Source organism: Pleurodeles waltl, chromosome 7 (genome assembly GCF_031143425.1).
Source record: "Pleurodeles waltl isolate 20211129_DDA chromosome 7, aPleWal1.hap1.20221129, whole genome shotgun sequence".
NCBI lineage: Eukaryota > Metazoa > Chordata > Amphibia > Caudata > Salamandridae > Pleurodeles > Pleurodeles waltl.
This window is the reverse complement of record NC_090446.1, coordinates 790,139,064-790,159,283: the sequence shown is the minus strand read 5'-3', so window position 1 is coordinate 790,159,283 and position 20,220 is coordinate 790,139,064. Positions and strand designations below refer to the sequence as shown.

Genomic DNA, 20,220 nt, shown 5'->3' with positions numbered 1-20,220 from the left:
CCAGGCCAAAGCAGTCACTCCACGGGTCAGTTCACTGGCCCTACGTACATTAAAGCTGAGGAAGCCCAAACTGGAAAGTTGGTAGTCACTTCAAAGCAATCACCATTGACAGCTACTGAGTGCCACCAAAAGGCTGACCCTCGACGGCCAAAAGTTGCACCCGAGCCAGCAGGAGCCAGGAGTGTTTTCAGAGATCAGATTGGCCACCCAAGAGGGAGATTAGCTTCCACCAGAGGATTTTGCTGCGACCACGGTGTTCGGAGACTGGTAGCCCAGCAGCTTGTCTTCTTACTGTTTCCCCCGACCTGTTTAGCCAAAGTCTCTCCACATGACCCACGGACCAAGGAAACACCACAAAGGCATCTTCATTGACAGCACAGCAACAGGAGCAATTTGAGCATGTTTTCATCCTGTATCCCCTGCATCAGGGCCACTTCAATAAATATGGCGGTCCTGCTGTAAAGTTTGTAACTGTTCTGGATAATGCTCTGGCGGCCAGTTAACTGTCCAGATCTACCCAAATGACCCCACCCTAGACCTCCATCCTGTCCAATTTGCCGAGTAGCCGAACTATTTACAACTTTTCAAAAGCTTGCAAACTTTAAATTGACCAGTGCTTTATTGTGGTTGAATTAACATGCATTAACTCTCTAAAACTTTTCAGCTCTAGAACCCTCTTGTGGAGTTTGCTCAGCTAGGACTCTAACCATTCATGAAAAAATAATCTATTTGAATAAATCAATCATTGTTGTGTGGCTTTCTTGTTTCATACTGCTAAATGTTTTACACTAAGTTCATACGTGGAAGCCTAACTGCTTGAAGTCACAGCTAAAGTCTGACTGGACCCTAGACCGTTTGAGCCAATCCATTTAATCCACTCAAATCCTCACAGCACCACAATCAGACACCTGAGACACACCTCGTGAGAATCTGACAGATATTTGTTTGCAACTGTCCCTACAAGGCTGAAAGAGTATATGGTGCTAGATGTCTCAAAGAGTAATATCTATATTGCATCTATGGGAAAATGCATTAGCACATTCGGTCGAAACCCTCTTGCACACAGGAAGAAAAACTTTACTTACCCAGTGGACCTCTGTTCGCAGCATATAGTGTTGTAGATTCACATGCTTTGCATGAGTCCGTCATCTAGTGTTGGGCTCCGAGTGTTACAAGTTGTTTTTCTTAGAAGAAGGATTTCAACTCACAAGATCGAATTACTCCTCTCGGTGATACTGCTCGTGTGCTTCGAGTCCACTGTTAGATTGCTTTCCTGCAGGCGGGTGAAGTAAAGAGTGTGTACATAGATAGATATAAGAAATGAGATGTCCATGCAATATATAGTACTGCAATGGTTACAGGCTCCTAGGGAGGAGGGATGGTGCATGTGAATCTACAGCACTATAGGCCAAAAACAGATGCCTACTGGGTAAGTGTGAGAAAGTAGCCTCTTTCTAGCCTTGTTACCCCCACTTTTGGCCTGTTTGTGAGTGTGTCAGGGTGTTTTCACTGTTTCACTGGGATCCTGCTAGCCAGGGCCCAGTGCTCACAGTGAAGACCCTATGCTTTCAGTATGTTTGTTATGTGTCACTGGGACCCTGCTAGCCAGGACCCCAGTGCTCATAAGTTTGTGACCTATATGTATGTGTTCCCTGTGTGATGCCTAACTGTCTCACTGAGGCTCTGCTAACCAGAACCTCAGTGGTTATGCTCTCTCTTTCCAAATTGTCACTAACAGGCTAGTGACCAATTTCACCAATTTACATTGGCATACTGGAACACCCTTATAATTCCCTAGTATATGGTATTAAGGTACCCAGGGTATTGGGGTTCCAGGAGATCCCTATGGGCTGCAGCATTTCTTTTGCCACCCATAGGGAGCTCTGACATTCTTACACAGGCCTGCTCTTGCAGCCCGAGTGAAATAACGTCCTCGTTATTTCACAGCCATTTACCACTGCACTTAAGTAACTTATAAGTCACCTATATGTCTAACCTTTACCTGGTAAAGTTTGGGTGCTAAGTTACTTAGTGTGTGGGCACCCTGGCACTAGCCAAGGTGCTCCCACATTGTTCAGGGCAAATTCCCCAGACTTTGTGAGTGCGGGGACACCATTACACGCATGCACTATACATATGTCACGACATATGTATAGCGTCACAATGGTAACTCCGAACATGGCCATGTAACATGTCTAAGATCATGGAATTGTCACCCCAATACCATTCTGGCATTGGGGAGACAATTCCATGATCCCCTGAGTCTCTAGCTCAGACCCGGGTACTGCCAAACTACCTTTCCCGGGGTTTCACTGCAGCTGCTGCCAACCCTTCAGACAGGTTTCTGCCCTCCTGGGGTCCAGCCAGGCCTGGCCCAGGAAGGCAGAACAAAGGACTTCCTCAGAGAGAGGTGTTACACCCTCTCCCTTTGGAAAAAAGGTGTCAGGGCTGGGGAGGAGTAGCCTCCCCTAGCCTCTGGAAATGCTTTGATGGGCACAAATGGTGCCCATCTCTGCATAAGCCAGCCTGCACCGGTTCAGGGATCCCTCAGCCCTGCTCTGGCGCGAAACTGGACAAAGGAAAGGGGAGTGACCACTCCCCTGACCTGCACCTCCCCTGGGAGGTGCCCAGAGCTCCTCCAGTGTGCTCCAGACCTCTGCCATCTTGGAAACAGAGGTGCTGCTGGCACACTGGACTGCTCTGAGTGGCCAGTGCCAGCAGGTGACATCAGAGACTCCTTCTGATAGGCTCCTTCAGGTGTTGCTAGCCTATCCTCTCTCCTAAGAAGCCAAACCTCCTTTTCTGGCCATTTAGGGTCTCTGCTTTGGGGAATTCCTTAGATAACGAATGCAAAAGCTCATCAGAGTTCCTCTGCATCTCTCTCTTCACCTTCTGCAAAGGAATCGACTGCTGACCGCGCTGGAAGCCTGCAAAACTGCAACAAAGTAGCAAAGATGACTACTGCAACCTTGTAACGCTGATCCTGCCGCCTTCTCGACTGTTTTCCTGGTGGTGCATGCTGTGGGGGTAGTCTGCCTCCTCTCTGAACTAGAAGCTCCGAAGAAATCTCCCGTGGGTCGACGGAATCTTCCCCCTGCAACCGCAGGCACCAAAGAACTGCATCACCGGTCCTCTGGGTCTCCTCTCAGCACGACGAGCGAGGTCCCTTGAACTCAGCAACTCTGTCCAAGTGACTCCCACAGTCCAGTGACTCTTCAGTCCAAGTTTGGTGGAGGTAAGTCCTTGCCTCCCCACGCTAGACTGCACTGCTGGGAACCGCGTGTTTTGCAGCTACTCCGGCTCCTGTGCACTTTTCCAGGATTTCCTTTGTGCACAGCCAAGCCTGGGTCCCCGGCATTAACCTGCATTGCACAACCTCCTGAGTTGTCCTCTGGCTTCGTGGGACCCCCTTTCGTGACTTCGGGTGAGCTCCGGTTCACTCCACTTCGTAGTGCCTGTTCCGGCACTTCTGCGGGTGCTGCTTGCTTCTGAGAGGGCTCCTTGTCTTGCTGGGCGCCCCCTCTGTCCCCTCACGCAATTGGCGACATCCTGGTCCCTCCTGGGCCACAGCAGCATCCAAAAACCCTAACCGCGACCCTTGCAGCTAGCAAGGCTTGTTTGCGGTCTTTCTGCACGGAAACACCTCTGCAAGACTCTTCACGACGTGGGACATCCATCCTCCAAAGGGGAAGTTTCTAGCCCTTGTCGTTCTTGCAGAATCCACAGCTTCTACCATCCGGTGGCAGCTTCTTTGCACCCACAGCTTGCATTTCCTGGGCATCTGCCCACTCCCGACTTGATTGTGACTTTTGGACTTGGTCCCCTTGTTCCACAGGTACTCTCGTCTGGAAATCCATTGTTGTTGCATTGCTGGTGTTGGTCTTTCCTGCAGAATTCCCCTATCACGACTTCTGTGCTCTTTGGGGAACTTAGGTGCACTTTGCACCCACTTTTTAGGGTCTTGGGGTGGGCTATTTTTCTAACCCTCACTGTTTCCTTACAGTCCCAGCGACCCTCTACAAGGTCACATAGGTTTGGGGTCCATTCGTGGTTCGCATTCCACTTCTAGAGTATATGGTTTGTGTTGCCCCTATCCCTATGTGCCCCCATTGCATTCTATTGTGACTATACATTGTTTGCACTGTTTTCTATTGCTTTTACTGCATATTTTGGTATTGTGTACATATATCTTGTGTATATTTGCTATCCTCATACTGAGGGTACTCACTGAGATACTTTGGCATATTGTCATAAAAATAAAGTACCTTTATTTTTAGTATATCTGTGTATTGTGTTTTCTTATGATATTGTGCATATGACACTAGTGGTACTGTAGGAGCTTCACCCGTCTCCTAGTTTAGCCTAAGCTTCTCTGCTAAGCTACCTTTTCTATCAGCCTAAGCTGCTAGACACCCCTCTACACTAATAAGGGTTACCTGGGCCTGGTGCAAGGTGTAAGTACCTCTTGGTACCCACTACAAGCCAGTCCAGCCTCCTACAGTAAGTAACATTTTCTGTTCGATGGCATGTGTAGCTGTAGAATCACATGCTTTGCATAGACTGTGAAGCAGTCCCCACCAAATAAGGAGTGGTCAGCCTATAGGATGTGGCGTCGATTGAAATAATGTCCTAAGTACTGCCTGTCCAGCATTTGTTTGTTTGTGAGCTAACATATCTACACAGTAGTGTTTAGTAAATGTGTGTGGTGTAGACCATGTAGCATATTTACATATGCCTGTTATTGGTATGTTGCCTAAGAATGCATTTAAAGTTCCTTTTTCCCCCTAGTGGAATGAGCCCTAAGAGCTATTGGTAACTGTCTTTTAGCTTTAAGATAACATGTCTAAATACATTTCACTATCCATCTGGCTAATCCAGTTTTTGAGATAGGATTACCCTTGTGAGGATCTGAAAATGCTACAAAAAGGTTGTTTTGACTTTCTAAAATCTTTTGTTCTGTCTGTATAGTACAAGCGCTCTTTTAACATCAAGGGTGTGTGGGGCTCTTTAAGCAACCGAATCTGGCTGTGTAAAGAAAACTGGCAAATCCACTGACTGATTGATATGAAAAGGTGAAATTGCCCTTGGTGGGAATTTTGGATTTGTCCTATGAACTGATTTGTCTATATGAATCTGAAAGAAATGTTCCTCTAAAGTGAAAGCTTGAATTTCACTAACTTCTTAAAGATGTTATTGCTACTAAAAAAAAGCAACCTTCCATAATAAGCATTGTAGGGTACAAGAATGCATGCGTTCAAATGGTAGGCCCATAAGTCATGTGAGTACAATGTATAAATTCCATGCAGGAGCTGGAGGAACTCTAGGTGGGATTACTCTTAAATCCCTCCATAAAAGCTTTTATAACTAGAATACTAACTAGGGAAATATGATGTCTGTTGTGAAGATAAGCTGCTATAGGTGCTAAATAAAGCCTAATCGAAGAATATGCCAGCTTCGCTTTCTGTAAGTGTAGCAAATGGCATACAATATCTTATACTGATGCCTTATGTGGGTCAATATTTTTGGGTTGACAATGGTACACAAATAGTTCCATTTGGCAGCATAACAGTGCCTAGTTGTGGGTCTGTGTGCATCCTTTAGAATATCCATACATTTAGATGGAAGTTGTAGATAACCAAATTATAACTTCAGGAGCCATATCACAAAATTGAGTGAGCCGGGATCTGGGTGTCTGATTTGACCTCTGTTTTGTGCCACTATTTGAGTATGAGAGTGAATCGCCCATCTTCAAACTGACTGGGCTAAAAGGGCTGATTGGGATGAGTGCCCCCCCCACCCCAGTTTTTGCAGATAATACATTGTTGTCACATTGTCCAAGCATATTAACAATATCTTGTGTGCAATTTGTGTCAAAAAAGCTTTGAGTGCTAGGAATACTGCTAGTAATTCCAAGTAATTTATGTGGTAAGTTTGTTGTTTGGAGTCCCATTCCCCTTGTATGATGAGATTGTCGAGATGAGCTCCCCAACCTGTCTGTGATGCATCTGTTGTGATGGTGGTCTGAGGCACAGGGTCCTGATAGATTGGTGTGATTCCACCATTGCAGAGAGCGAGAAATCTGGCTGTTCAACACCACCAGATACTGAAGTTGACCCTGTGACTGAGACCGCTGTTGAGAGGCACTGCTGCAGTCGCCGCACATGGAGTCTTGTATTTATAACCATGGCTATACATGAAGGAAGGCATCATTACTAATAACTTCATCACTAACTTCACTGTATTTAAGTGTAGTTGGGTTGTAGTTGAGATAAGTCTTGAGGTGGCCGAAACCTTACCCAAATAGGGTTGTATTTGTAATGGTTGTAGGTGGGATTTGAGGTAATTGAAAGTGAATGCCAAACTGTGTAGGAGATCTATTGTATACTGTGTGTGTTGACAAACTTCGCTTGTACTGGCCTTTATCAGGCAGTCGTCTACATATGGGAAGACACATATGTGAGGAATGCTGCAACTACTGCTAAACATTTGGTAAACACCCTTGGTGCTGTTGTTACTCCAAATGGTAGTACTTTAAATTGGTAGTGCTTTCCCGTGATGACAAATCTTAAGGTATTTGCGATGAGCTGGATGTATGGGAATGTGGAAACATGCATCTTTGAGATCTAATGCTGTCATGTAATCTTTTTGTAATAAGGGAATGAAACCATGTAGAGTGACCATATGAAAGTGTTCTGAGAGAATGTATAGTTTGAGAGGCCTGGGTTTTAGATATATGGAAAATGTCACTTACCCAGTGTACATCTGTTCGTGGCATGTTCCGCTGCAGATTCACATGCTGTGCACTGTTCCTGCCATCTAGTGTTGGGCTCGGAGTGTTACAAGTTGTTTTTCTTCGAAGAAGTCTTTGAGTCACAGGACCGAGTGACTCCTCCTTTTCGGCTCCATTGCGCATGGGCATCGACTCCATCTTAGATTGTTTACTTTCCGCCATCGGGTTCGGACGTGTTCCTCTTCGCTCCGGTTATTCGATTCAGAAAAATTCATTAATCACAGAAAAAGCGTCGGTATTGTTTCAATCGCGAACTAGCTTCCATCGACGCACCGGCGAAACACAACTTCGGTTGCCTTTCGGGGCACCCGCGCCCATCCTGGGCCTGGTCGGCCCGACAGCAAGAAGCGTCAAAGCCTCATGGACCGGACCCCGTTCTGATTCTGCCCTCTGTGCCACGCCAAGAATCCCTACACAGATCAACATCGGGTCTGTAATCTGTGTTTGTCACCAGACCACCGAGAGGATACTTGTGAGACCTGCAGGTCCTTCCGTTAAAAGATGACCTTGAGGGATCGAAGGGCGAGAAGACTGCAAATAGCGTCGAAGAGTACCGAGCACCTCAAGGTAGAGGCAGAGGAGATGGCCATCTCCATCCAAGGCTCCGATTCAGACGATTCCGACGTAGACCGACCACCCACAGCAGGCCAGCACGTGAGTACGCCTGCCCCGACCCAAGCCCAGAGTCAGTCCAAGACTAAACAAAAGGCCTCGGGGAAGCCACTGCCGGAAGACCAAGGCTCTACCCACAAGAGATCAAGCGGTGACCAAGCAACACCTTCGGCACCGAAAAAGGCCACATCCACATCGAAGTCTTCCGACTCAAGCCGAGACACTGTCTTCGGAAAAAGCTCGACATCGACTCAAGTCGAAACCTCGAAAGAGTCTTTCGGAACCGAGGCCTATCAGAATGGGCATTACGGTGCCGAAAAAAACAGCTGCGGAGTCGAAAAAAGCCTTGTATACTGAGGAGCATGGACTTTGTAAACAGATGAAAGGAAGACACAGATTCGAGGAAGAACACTTTCAAATCATAACTTGGCATCAGCAAAGTCAAAAAGTCAGGGGGTAACCATGCCAAGGAGGCATTTCCTTACAATCAGGATTTAAATGCTCTCGACTAGTACCAAGAGACGATGCTCTGTGGATTGAGTGATACTAGAGCGGAGTGGGTGATATAGATAGTCGATTAATATCTTGTCTTTCTACAACAATCTGAGATAGTTGCTTTGATTAAATATGGGTCTCTGAGCAACTCGAGACACTCAATTTTACAGCTGTAATGTAATTTTAGCTATTTATGTTTGCTATCTATTTTATAATTTTTCTGTATGAACACGTATTTAGTTTACATTGGGCCTTTCTATGAAATATGCTTCCTAGTTCTTGGTCTCAGGGTTAATACCTCCTGAATAATAATGAACGTTGCTCAAAGTAGGTCTGCTCAACCTTTCCAATCTACTGAGAAACTCTTATCTGGAGCACCTTCAACATCCTAGAACTTGAATAATCTTCCCTAATTTTCTTCCATACCCATAAATAAAAATAAATAAAAAAACACTGATGTTTATCCAACTCTTTTTCCACCACCATTGCATCAAAAAAAATAGAAGGCGGGTTTGTGTAAATCACTACTGCATGAAAGAGCATGTCAATGAATGAATCAACTTAAATAATTTAAAGACAATTCATTGTAGTACATCAGACTACATCTGAAACAAAGAGAACCCACATAATGTGTCTTTACGTTTAGCTATTCAGCAAAGGCCACCCAATGCGTATTATGGAGAATAAATGTTGTAAAAGTCCACTGTCTGACAACTGAATGCTATTATAGACACCATACTCCAACAACTACCTAGACCACTGTGTCTGTAGTAGCCTTAAAAACTGATGTGCAGAATAGCATAATTGTGTGAGTATGTTGACAATGCTGAAACAGTAATTTTATCCACTGTTAATCTATAAAGTGTTTCCACACAAGATGTAATTCTGGGGTGAACTATACAAGCCTAACTAATAACCATAACTCCTAAACGTTTTTAACATTACTGTGCTAAGTAACAGTAAGTATAAGAGAGAGAACAAAAATAAGGTAAACTGAAAAATAAAAAGAATACCTCTATATCCTGAATAATCTTTGGGTATAATGACCGGTAGAAGGAATTCGGAGGGCCATCGGTTGGCCGGTTTTTAAACAGGTACTGATCCCTTTAAACAAAGAAAAAGAGAAAATGTTTACATTTCCTACACCATTAAATAATAAAAATTTTAATGAAATAGTGTATCTTCAATCAGAAGTTACTTACCACCCTCTTCTCTCAGAAAGTCCCTTCCACAGGGGATCTGTGCGTACCATCCTTTCTATCAGTTTCTTCCACAACATTCCCTCCGAGATTACCCGCTGCCATTCTTTACAAACCAGTTCCGCTGCACACAGAGATTTAGCATCAAGGTATGAAAGGATGTTTTCTGCTATGTGATCCAAGCCTTGTTCTGTAAAAAATATATATACACATACATATTATATATCACCTCACTATGCTGCATTAACAGTCACATCTATATAACTATCTTCAGTAACAAACAAAAAAACCTCAAGTTATGGAAGTCCTCGAAGAAATCATGATTCAAGGAGTACATCAAACAAACCTGCAGGAAAATACACACAAAAACATACCAGAGAATACAAATTGAAATGGAACATATCACAAAGTTAGGATGAGGTGGTGCCTCTGGCCTCTTTATGGGAGCTTTACAGTGTTCCATCATTGGCATCTGAAAGTCTTGTGAGGCTTCCAACTATTTTCCCAAGAACAGAAATTCAGCAAGAGATCAGTTTACAAAATTAGTCCAGATATGCAGATGTGGTAATGCTACATTTAAAGTATGATGCTGAAACAATGTGGCTATTGCTTCAGCTATGTAATACAACTTCCTCTTTATACGTGACAACATGAAGAGTATGTTAAGCAGAAAGGAAAATGTTACTTACCAGTAGACATCTGTTTGTGGCATGTACAGCTGTAGATTCACATGTTGTGCATAAGTTCGCCATTTAGTATTGGGTTTGGAGGAGTACAACTTGTTTTACTTCGAAGAAGCTTTTCATGTCACAGGATCGAGTGACTACTTCTCTCGGTAACACTGCACATGGGCATCGAGTCCTTTATTAGATTGTTTCTCCCCAGGCGGGAAAGTGAAGCAGTGAAAATAGAGAGTAGGATAGAAAAGATGTCCATGCCATGTATCTACATATGTGCAATATTTACATATTAATAAATTGCAACACCCACATGTATTCGGGGAGGAGGAAGGGCGCGCATGTGAATCTACAGCACTACATGCCACGAACAGATATCTACATGCTCAATGGCATGTGTAGCTGTATATACACATGCTGCGCATAGACTGTAAAGTAGACCCTCCATCACGCAGTAGCTAGCTTGCAGGCGTTACAATTGATTTAAAGTGTTTTGAGTACAGCTTGTCCAACATTTGCTTGCTGGCGTGCAAAGACTTCTAGACAATGTTTTGTAAATGTATGTGGTGTAGACCATGTTGCTGCTTTGCAAATATTTGCTATAGGTATGTTACCTAAAAATGTTAGACGCACCTTTTGTTCCTACTGGTGTGTGATCTAGGTGATAAAGATGATTGCGATTTGGCTTTACTATAACAAGTTTGAATACACTGGACTATCCATCTAGCTATAGTTGCTTTAGATAGATGTGGCAAGGGGAAAGCCACAAAAATGTTTTATTTCCTAAAGTCTTTTCATCTATCTATATAATACATAAGAATCCTTTTAACATGAAGAGTGTGTAGAGCTCTTTCTGCCACAGGATGCGATTCTGGAAAGAAAACTGGTAATTCTATTGACGGATTGATATGGAATTGTAAAACTACTTTTAGAAGATATTTTGAATTTGTTCTTAACACAAATTTTTCTTTATCCATTTGAAAGAAACATTCTCCCAAAGTTAAAGCTTGGAGGTCACTCACATGTCTAAGGGAAGTGACAGTGACTAAAAAAAATCTACTTTCCATGAGAGGAATTATAGAGAACAGGAGTGAAGCTCCAAAAGGAGGAGCCATATGCCTTGTGAGTACAATGTTAAGATTCCAAGATGGAGCTGGAGAAATTCTTGGCGGAATGATTATTTTGAATCCTTCCATAAATGATTTGATAACTGGAATTCTAAACAAAGAAATATGCTGTCTGTTTTTAAGATTTGCAGCTATGGCTGCTAAATGTAAACAAATGGATGTGTAGCCTAGATTTGCTTTTTATAAATGTAACAAATAACATACAATGTCTTGTACTGTTGGCTTGAGAGGGTCAATGTTTTGTGTTTTAAAACTGCAAACAAAATATTTCCATTTTGCAGCATAACATTTTCTAGTAGCAGGATTGCATGCTTGTATAAGAATATCCATTCTTACAGACAGAACATTCCTGTGGTAATTATAAATAACCAAATTCTATGACCTCAGGAAACATATCGCTAGGTTGAGGGATCTGGGATTCGGATGTCTTATTTTACCCCATCTGTGTCAGAAGATCTGGTCTGTTGGGAAGCTTTTGATGTGGAACAGAGTTCTAAAAATGTTGTGAACCAGGGTTGTCTTGCCCATGTAGCAGCCACCAGGATCATGTGGAAGGAAGATAGTCTGAGCTTCTGGACCAGAAAGGGTATGAGTGGGTGTAGGAAGTTGGCTCTGTATGTACTATTTCAAAGTAAGGAATAGTATGCACAGAGTCCAAGGGTTCCCCTTAGAGGTAAGATAGTGGCAAAAAGAGATAATTCTAATGCTCTATTTTGTGGTAGTGTGGTCGAGCAGTAGGCTTATCAATGGAATAGTGTTAAGCATTTGTTGTACATACACACAGGCAATAAATGAGGAACACACACTCCGAGACAAATCCAGCCAATAGGTTTTGTTATAGAAAAATCTCTTTTCTTAGTTTATTTTAAGAACCACAGGTTCAAATTCTACATGTAATATCTCGTTTGAAAGGTATTGCAGGTAAGTACTTTAGGAACTTTGAATCATTACATTAGCATGTATACTTTTCACATAAAACACAATAAGCTGTTTTAAAAGTGGACACTTAGTGCAATTTTCACAGTTCCTGGGGGAGGTAAAGTTTTGTTAGGTTTCACAGGTAAGTAAGTCACTTACATGTTTCAGTTTTTGGTCCAAGGTAGCCCACCGTTGGGGGTTCAGAGCAACCCCAAAGTTACCACACCAGCAGCTCAGGGCCGGTCAGGTGCAGAGGTCAAAGAGGTGCCCAAAACACATAGGCTTCAATGGAGAGAAGGGGGTGCCCCGGTTCCGGTCTGCCAGCAGGTAAGTACCCGCGTCTTCGGAGGGCAGACCAGGGGGGTTTTGTAGGGCACCGGGGGACACACAAGTCAGCACAAAAAGTACACCCTCAGCGCGCGGGGGCGGCCGGGTGCAGTGTGCAAACACGCGTCTGGTTTACAATGGTTTTCAATGAGAGATCAAGGGATCTCTTCAGCGTTGCAGGCAGGCAAGGGGGGGGCTCCTCGGGGTAGCCACAACCTGGGCAAGGGAGAGGGCCTCCTGGGGGTCACTCCTGCACAGGAGTTCCGTTCCTTTAGGTGCTGGGGGCTGCGGGTGCAGGGTCTTTTCCAGCCGTCGGGAAATGGAGTTCAGGCAGTCGCGGTCAGGGGGAGCCTCGGGATTCCCTCTGCAGGCGTCGCTGTGGGGGCTCAGGGGGGACAACTTTGGTTACTCACGGTCTCGGAGTCGCCGGAGGGTCCTCCCTGAGGTGTTGGTTCTCCACCAGTCGAGTCGGGGTCGCCGGGTGCAGTGTTGCAAGTCTCACGCTTCTTGCGGGGAGTTGCAGGGGTCTTTAAGTCTGCTCCTTGAAACAAAGTTGCAGTTCTTTTGGAGCAGTGCCGCTGTCCTCGGGAGTTTCTTGTCTTTCTCGAAGTCGGGCAGTCCTCAGAGGATTCAGAGGTCGCTGGTCCCTTGGAAAGCGTCGCTGGAGCAGGTTTCTTTGGAAGGCAGGAGACAGGCCGGTAAGTCTGGGGCCAAAGCAGTTGGTGTCTTCTGTTCTTCCTCTGCAGGGGTTTTTCAGCTCAGCAGTCTTCTTCTTCTTCTTCTTGTAGTTTCAGGAATCTATATTCTTAGGTTCAGGGAAGCCCTTAAATACTAAATTTAAGAGCGTGTTTAGGTCTGGGGGGTTAGTAGCCAATGGCTACTAGCCCTGAGGGTGGGTACACCCTCTTTGTGCCTCCTCCCAAGGGGAGGGGGTCACATCCCTAATCCTATTGGGGAATCCTCCATCTGCAAGATGGAGGATTTCTAAAAGTTAGTCACTTCAGCTCAGGACACCTTAGGGGCTGTCCTGACTGGCCAGTGACTCCTCCTTGTTTTTCTCATTATTTTCTCCGGCCTTGCCGCCAAAAGTGGGGGCCGTGGCTGGAGGGGGCGGGCAACCCCACTAGCAGAAGTGTCCTGCGGTGCTGGAACAAAGGGGTGAGCCTTTGAGGCTCACCGCCAGGTGTTACAGCTCCTGCCTGGGGGAGGTGTTAGCATCTCCACCCAGTGCAGGCTTTGTTACTGGCCTCAGAGTGACAAAGGCACTCTCCCCATGGGGCCAGCAACATGTCTCGGTTGTGGCAGGCTGCTGGAAGCAGTCAGCCTACACAGATAGTCGGTTAAGGTCTCAGGGGGCACCTCTGGGGTGTATTTTACAATAAAATGTACACTGGCATCAGTGTGCATTTATTGTGCTGAGAAGTTTGATACCAAACTTCCCAGTTTTCAGTGTAGCCATTATGGTGCTGTGGAGTCTGTGGTTGACAGACTCCCAGACCATATACTCTTATGGCTACCCTGCACTTACAATGTCTAAGGTTTGGCTTAGACACTGTAGGGGCACAGTGCTCATGCACTGGTGCCCTCACCTATGGTATAGTGCACCCTGCCTTAGGGCTGTAAGGCCTACTAGAGGGGTGACTTATCTATACTGCATAGGCAGTGTGAGGTTGGCATGGCACCCTGAGGGGAGTGCCATGTCGACTTACTCGTTTTGTTCTCACCAGCACACACAAGCTGGCAAGCAGTGTGTCTGTGCTGAGTGAGGGGTCCCCAGGGTGGCATAAGATATGCTGCAGCCCTTAGAGACCTTCCCTGGCATCAGGGCCCTTGGTACCAGGGGTACCAGTTACAAGGGACTTACCTGGATGCCAGGGTGTGCCAATTGTGGAATCAAAAGTACAGGTTAGGGAAAGAACGCTGGGGCCTGGTTAGCAGGCCTCAGCACACTTTCAATTCAAAACATAGCATCAGCAAAGGCAACAAGTCAGGGGGTAACCATGCCAAGGAGGCATTTCCTTACAGTGGGAGAGGGGGAAAAGCGTAAGCAAATATTCCAGACCAACTAATCCATAGAGCATTGCCTTGAATTGAGGGTGTGGGTACCTGGAGGCAAAGTTTTGGCATTATTTGTTTTAATATGTGGCGAATAGGTCTATTTAAGGTGTTTCCCACTTTTGGAAGTACTGGTGAAGGACTTGTGGGTGGAGTTCCCACTCTTGGACTTGTTGCTGCATCTTGCTCAGCAGGTCTGCAAAGTGATTGCCTGTCCCTGGGAGATACTGTGCCACTATGTGAATGTGGTGATGAACTGCCCATTTCCATACTGTTTGTGCAAGAGGGGACAGTTGATAAGATTATGTCACCCTCTGTTTTTGAAGATAGTACATGGCAGTCATGTTGTCTGTAGGTACCAACAATATCTTGTGTTGCAATTGTTGAATGAACACTTTAATTGCTAGGAATACTGCTTGCAGTTCCTGATAATTGATGTGGAAAAACTGTTGTGTTGTCCCACATCCCCTGAATTGTGATGATGAGGAGATGAGCTCCCCAACCGGTGTTTGAGGCATTTGTTGTGAGAGTGATCAGTCTAAAAGGGCCGCCCTTTCATAAGGTTTGTGGTGTTCCACCAATGCAGCAAGCGATAAGTATGGCGGTCCAACAACACTATATTGTCTATCTGCCTGAGACCATTGATGAGAGAGACATTGTTGAAGAGGAAGCATATGAAGTCTGGCATGAGGTACGATGGCAATACAAGATGCGATTATCCCTAAAAGTTCTTACTGTGAATGCTTGGTTCTCTGTTAATGTAGCAATCATTGTTTGAAAAGCCTGAACTTGGGCTGAGCTCAGAAAAGCTAGTCCTAATTGTGTTGAGGGTAGCACCTACATAGGGCTATATTTGGAGAGGGTGCAGATGAGATTTTATGTAATTTATGGTGGACCCCAGAGAGTGTAGGAGTCTAATTGTGATCAGAGTGTGGCTTTGACACTGTGTGAATTCATTTGGCTTTGATGAGCCAATCGTCCAACTAAGGGAACACATTAATCGGTTGTCTTCCGAGATGTGCTGCGACTAATGGGAGGCATTTTTTTAATACTCTGGGAGCAGTTGTGACACCGAACGGTAATATCTTGAATTGGTAAGGTTTTCCTGCAACTACGAATCCTACGTATTTGCAGTGTGCTGGATGAATGGGAATGTTAAAGTAAGCATCCTTTAGGCCTAACGCGGTTATGAAGTTGCCTTGTTGTAGAAGGGGAATAACATCCTGAAGAGTGACCATATGGAAGTGTTCTGATAGGATGCAGTGGTTTAAGGGTCTGAGATCTTATACTGGTCCGAGAGATAGGTCTTTTTTGAGGGATTAGGAAATACAGGGAGTAGACTCGCGTTCCCTGGCATTGTAATGGTACTGGTTCTATAGCACCTTTGAAAAGAAGAGAAGAGTGAAATGATCTTGGGAGACTGAGGGGATATATTTGGTGGAGATGAAGTGAGCTCCAGGCAGTAACCATTTTGGATATTTTTAAGTACCCATTGATCTGAGGTTGTCTGAGACCACTGCGAGTAAAAATGTTATAACCTTATCCCTACAGGAGGGGTGTGAGTTGGTAAATTTTGGTGGAAGTCGTTCCGTGGCCTGCACACCTCCATTCCTATACTCAGCATGATTTTACTAATTTCAATGAATGTTAATGGACTCCTTGACTGCATTAAACAGACCGCAGTACTCAGATCAATCAAGAGGCATGCCACGGGGTGGTCGTCCTGCAGGAGACCCATTTACTGCTCCTTTTTGGGGTGCTTCAGATAGGACACGGTCTACCACTCTGGTTTCACGCGTGGGTCCCAGAGTTTGGCCATGCTGCTACACAAGTCGCAACCACTGACAGTAACAAAGGTTCACAAGGACCCCTTGGAGAGGTACATTGGAGTGAAGGGTCAGATAGAGGCCAAGCAATATAATTTGTTTCCCTGCTATATTTCCCCACATCTTTCGCAGCCTACCTGCGAGGCAATTGGATCGTTGTTGGCACCGCTCTCGGAAGGTTTCACACTGGTCAGGGGAGATTTCAATGCCCACTTGGGGATGTCTCTGCGGAACCCAGTTCTGCTAAACGCCTCCGTTCAGCGCACCTTAAGGCCTGGGAGGATTCGTGGGGACTTTGCGATGCATGGCGGGTCCGGCACCCACATGAGCAGTGTAAAGAAATGGCTCCCTGTTGCAGTTACCCCCCACTTTTTGCCTGATACTGACTTGACTGAGAAGTGTGCTGGGACCCTGCTAACCAGGCCCCAGCACCAGTGTTCTTTCACCTAAAATGTACCATTGTCTCCACAATTGGCACAACCCTGGCATCCAGGTAAGTCCCTTGTAACTGGTACCCCTGGTACCAAGGGCCCTGATGCCAGGGAAGGTCTCGAAGGGCTGCAGCATGTCTTATGCCACCCTAGGGACCCCTTACTCAGCACAGACACACTGCTTGCCAGCTTGTGTGTGCTGATGGGGAGAAAATGACTAAGTCGACATGGCACTCCCCTCAGGGTGCCATGCCAACCTCACACTCCCTGTGGCATAGGTAAGTCACCCCTCTAGCAGGCCTTACAGCCCTAAGGCAGGGTGCACTATACCACAGGTGAGGGCATATGTGCATGAGCACTATGCCCCTACAGTGTCTAAGCCAAACCTTAGACATTGTAAGTGCAGGGTAGCCATAAGAGTATATGGTCTGGGAGTCTGTCAAAAATGAACTCCACAGCTCCATAATGGCTACACTGAATACTGGGAAGTTTAGTATCAAACTTCTCAGAATAATAAACCCACACTGATGCCAGGGTTGGATTTATTAAAAAATGCACACAGAGTGCATCTTAGAGATGCCCCCTGTATTTTACCTAATTGTTCAGTGCAGGACTGACTGGTCTGTGCCAGCCTGCTGCTGAGAGACGAGTTTCTGACCCCATGTGGTGAGAGCCTTTGTGCTCTCTGAGGACAGAAACAAAGCCTGCTCTGGGTGCAGGTGCTTCACACCTCCCCCATGCAGGAACTGTAACACCTAGCAGTGAGCCTCAAAGGCTCAGGCTTCGTGTTACAATGCCCCAGGGCACTCCAGCTAGTGGAGAAGCCCGCCCCCTGGACACAGCCCCCACTTTTGGCGGCAAGTCCAGGAGAGATAATGAGAAAAACAAGGAGGAGTCACTGGCCAGTCAGGACAGCCCCTAAGGTGTCCTGAGCTGAGGTGACTCTGACTTTTAGAAATCCTCCATCTTGCAGATGGAGGATTCCCCCAATAGGAATAGGGATGTGCCCCCCTCCCCTCAGGGAGGAGGCACAAAGAGGGTGTAGCCACCCTCAAGGACAGTAGCCATTGACTACTGCCCTCCCAGACCTAAACACACCCCTAAATTCAGTATTTAAGGGCTCCCCAGAACCTAGGAACTCAGATTCCTGCAACTTACAGAAGAAGAGGACTGCTGAGCTGAAAACCCCTGCAGAAGAAGAAAGAAGACACCAACTGCTTTGGCCCAAGTCCTACCGGCCTGTCTCCTGCCTTCAGAAGAAAACTGCTCCAGCGACGCTTTCCCTGGGACCAGCGACCTCTGAATCCTCAGAGGACTGCCCTGCTTCCAAGAGACCAAGAAACTCCAGAGAACAGCGGCCCTGTTCAACAAAGACTGCAACTTTGTATCCAGAGGAGCAGATTTAAAGACCCCTGCAATCCCCGCAAGAAGCGTGAGACTTGCAACACTGCACCCAGCGACCCCGACTCGACTGGTGGAGAACCAACACCTCAGGGATGACCCTCCGGCGACTCAGAGACTGAGTAACCAAAGTTGTCCCCCCTGAGCCCCCACAGCAATGCCTGCAGAGGGAATTCCGAGGCTCCCCCTAACCGCGACTGCCTGACTCTAAAATCCCGACGGCTGGAAAAGACCCTGCACCCGCAGCCCCCAGCACCTGAAGGATCGGAACTTCAGTGCAGGAGTGACCCCCAGGAGGCCCTCTCCCTTGCCCAGGTGGTGGCTACCCCGAGGAGCCCCCCCTTGCCTGCCTGCACCGCTGAAGAGACCCCTTGGTCTCCCATTGATTTCCATGGGAAACCCGACGTGTGTTGGCACACTGCACACTGCACACTGCACCCGGCCGCCCCCGTGCTGCTGAGGATGTACTTTCTGTGCTAACTTGTCCCCCCCGGTGCCCTACAAAACCCCCCTGGTCTGCCTCCGAAGACGCGGGTACTTACCTGCTGGCAGACTGGAACCGGGGCACCCCCTTTTCCATTGAAGCCTATGCGTTTTGGGCACCACTTTGAACTCTGCACCCGACGGGCCCTGAGCTGCTGGTGTGGTAACTTTGGGGTTGCTCTGAACCCCCAACGGTGGGCTACCTTGGACCCAAACTTGAACCCTGTAGGTGGTTTACTTACCTACAAAAACTAACAAATACTTACCTCCCCCAGGAACTGTTGAAAATTGCACTGTCTAGTTTTAAAATAGCTATATGTGTTTTATTTGAAAAGTATATATGCTATTGTGATTATTCAAAGTTCCTAAAGTACTTACCTGCAATACCTTTCATGCAAAGTATTACATGTAGAATTTGAACCTGTGGTTCTTAAAATAAACTAAGAAAAGATATTTTTCTCTACAAAAACCTATTGGCCTGGAATTGTCCGAGTGTGTGTTCCTCATTTATTGCCTGTGTGTACAACAAATGCTTAACACTACTCCTTTGATAAGCCTACTGCTCGACCACACTACCACAAAATAGAGCATTAGTATTATCTCTTTTTGCCACTATCTTACCTCTAAGGGGAACCCTTGGACTCTGTGCATACTATTCCTTACTTTGAAATAGTGCATACAGAGCCAACTTCCTACAAGCAGGTATACACCCACCACTCTGCTGCCCATCACACCGAGGCGCGAACTGACCTTGTGTGGGTTTCGGCAACGGATGTCATGAGCGAAGTCTGTTCGGATCCTCCCCAGGGGTATATGTGATCACTCACCAATGTCGGCAGATTGGGGTGCTGGGCACAAGGCACAGTGACCAACCTGGAGACTGAACACTTGGTGTGTGTCGGTTTTGTTGAGACAGAACTTAAGGCCTTCTTCCACTGCAATGTGGGCTCGGTGGACTCGGGGGCGACGCTGTGGGCAGCCTGTAAGCCAACAATGCAGGGCATCATTAAAAGCTACATTCGTGGGCAGGAGCAGCGCCAGAGGGCAAAATGTGCTCAGCTCAAGGATAAGATACTGGAGTTGGAGGGACAGACCAGACAATGACACGCAGAGGGGGAAAAGCACCAAATGGCCCTGAAGCGTTCTGAACTACGCCAAATATCCCTCGAGGAGGCCAAACAATGTTGGCAGGAATCAACCAGCAGAGTGTATGAGATAGATGATAAGTGAGGCAAGTTGCTTTATTGTCTGGCAAACGCACGGGGTCGCAGCCAGGTTCATGCCCGCCATACGCTATAGGAGGGGAAACAACCAAGTAGAATTACAGCGATAGCCCAGACCTTTGCGACCTACTACAAACACCTGTATACAAAAGACCCCCTCCAGAGTCTGGCGGAGGAGGGATCTATAGTGTGGGACCTTCCGGTATCGGCTATCCTGTCTAATGTTGCCGAAGAAATAGACCAACCACTGTCAGCAGACGAGGTGGATGCTGCAATATCCGAGCTGAACAGGGGGAAAATGGCGGGGATGGATGGGTACCCAACAGAGTATTATAAACAGTTCTGCTCACTGTTGGTGCCTCCACTCCTAAACTTTTAGGCTGAGGCACTGTCGCAGGATGCCTTTCCCCTTGAAATGGACTGCGCCACAATCATGGTCCTGCCGAAGGAGGGAATGTGTGCATTCTATCGGCCATTCTCCATTATTAATCCTGAAATAAAAATATATGCCAAAATACCGGCATTACGCATCACTTGTACACTAGCCCATCTTATTCAACTGGATCAGTGTGCCAGGCAGGAGACCGCGGCACTGCATCTGTCAAGTTCATTTGGCCTTATCCCATGATGCTCAGTCCAGTGGTCCTCTTGCTCTT

At 46.4% G+C, this 20,220-nt stretch overlaps 1 protein-coding gene across 4 annotated transcripts in view; it reads right to left on the bottom strand.

The window, feature by feature from the left end:
• The window catches only part of FBXW11 (F-box and WD repeat domain containing 11), a 486,480-nt gene that overhangs the window by 331,752 nt on the left and 134,508 nt on the right, over positions 1 to 20,220 (bottom strand). For all 4 annotated transcript variants that reach the window (XM_069199326.1, XM_069199329.1, XM_069199328.1 and 1 more), the window contains 2 exons: positions 9,100 to 9,286; positions 8,911 to 9,001 (listed from right to left, as the gene is read on the bottom strand). In XM_069199326.1, coding sequence (XP_069055427.1) covers positions 8,911 to 9,001; positions 9,100 to 9,286 — 278 coding nt within the window. The remainder of the gene's footprint in view (positions 1 to 8,910; positions 9,002 to 9,099; positions 9,287 to 20,220) is intronic.